Here is a 1379-nt window from a genome sequence, read left to right as displayed (position 1 = left end):
GAAGATATTTTGGGCATGTTCCATGTAAGTGATAATGAGAAGGACAGATCCTCTGATGACCGACTTTACAAAATATCCGAATTTCTTGACATGCTGTAAATTTAAGTCCTCCTACATGCCCGAAAAAGACATTTGTATCGACGAAAGTCCCGTTTCGAGGACGCATTTATTTCAGACAATATAAACCCAATAAGCGACACCGCTACGGTATAAAGCTTTTCAAGTTGTGTGTATCTGGAGGATATACCTGGCATTCTAAAGTATATACCGGCAGAGAAAAATCATGGAATTGATGGAAGGTCTTTTGGACAGTGGCCGCACAATTTACACTGACAACTGGTACACGAGCGTATCATTAGCCAAAAGACTAATTGACCGAAAAACGCATTTAGTTGGTACAATTAGAGCAAACCGCAAAGGTAATCCTCAAGAAGTAATAAAGGAAAAGTTGAATCGAGGTGGAATTGTAGCTCGGCAAGATAATGACAAAACTGTAGTCCTGAAGTGGAAGGATAAGAGAGACGCCATCACGCTAAGCACCAAACATGATGATTCTACCGTTACTTTAGCAAAGAAAGGAAAGGAAGTTATTAAACCGAAAGTAATTGTTAACTATAATCAGGGCAAGGCTTTTATCGACTTGTCGGATCAAATGTCAGCATACGCGCCTTGTCTAAGGCGAACTTCAAAATGGTACAAACGCCTAGTGTTTCATCTCATTACTGCTACAACAATAGTAAACGCGTTACATCTTTACAAGAAAAAAATCAGCATCACCACTTTCAAAGAAGAGGTAGTTTCAGGTCTCATTGAAAACGACGAAAAACTTAATACTGTTTCTCGTCCTTCCACGTCAAGAACGCAACGCTGCACGTTGAAGGAAGTGGAAGGCCAAAAACGAGTTACTCGAAAGAGATGCACTATGCTACAGCACCATGTCAATGGCTTACAATGCTGCGTACGCCCGAAAAAATGCGAAAAAGGTCAATACAATTTGTGTACCGTGTAATATTCCCCTTTGTATTACTTGCTTCCAAAAACATTTGGCTTAAAACTTTAGTGTCAGCAGTTTCTTTGTGGCAGTGTGTATTTCGTCAAACGTAAGGTCGTTTTAGTAAGTTTTATTATATTTAGGTTAGTCATTTTTATGGTATTTTAAGTTTTGGTTACATAAGAAAACGACTGTTTTTTTATGACAATTTATTTTTAAGTTTTAAGGTAATATAACATGGTATATTAACTCAAATGTTGTTTTTTCTACTCTTATAAACTAAATACCTAAACTATCCAAACTGCCAAACCCAATATATTTTTTGGCTCATTCTGGGACCAGACCGTCATTTGGTATAGGCAGAATCAATGTAATCCATGCTCACAGG

At 37.8% G+C, this 1379-nt stretch overlaps 1 protein-coding gene across 1 annotated transcript; it reads left to right on the top strand.

Annotated features, from left to right (window-relative positions):
• Positions 1-283: 283 nt before the first annotated feature.
• On the top strand, positions 284-1009 carry LOC126737647 (piggyBac transposable element-derived protein 4-like). The gene has a single exon (XM_050442627.1). It carries the CDS (start codon positions 284-286, stop codon positions 1007-1009), a length of 726 nt encoding a protein of 241 aa, XP_050298584.1.
• Positions 1010-1379: the final 370 nt, after the last annotated feature.

The sequence above is a fragment of the Anthonomus grandis genome, chromosome 6 (assembly GCF_022605725.1).
Source record: "Anthonomus grandis grandis chromosome 6, icAntGran1.3, whole genome shotgun sequence".
Lineage (NCBI taxonomy): Eukaryota > Metazoa > Arthropoda > Insecta > Coleoptera > Curculionidae > Anthonomus > Anthonomus grandis.
The sequence above is the reverse complement of the archived record's forward strand: the minus strand, read 5'-3'. Positions and strand labels throughout refer to the sequence as shown.

Excerpts from the sequence above, each read along its gene's own strand:
- LOC126737647 (XM_050442627.1), top strand. The coding sequence starts at position 284 with ATGGAATTGATGGAAGGTCTTTTGGACAGTGGCCGCACAATTTACACT.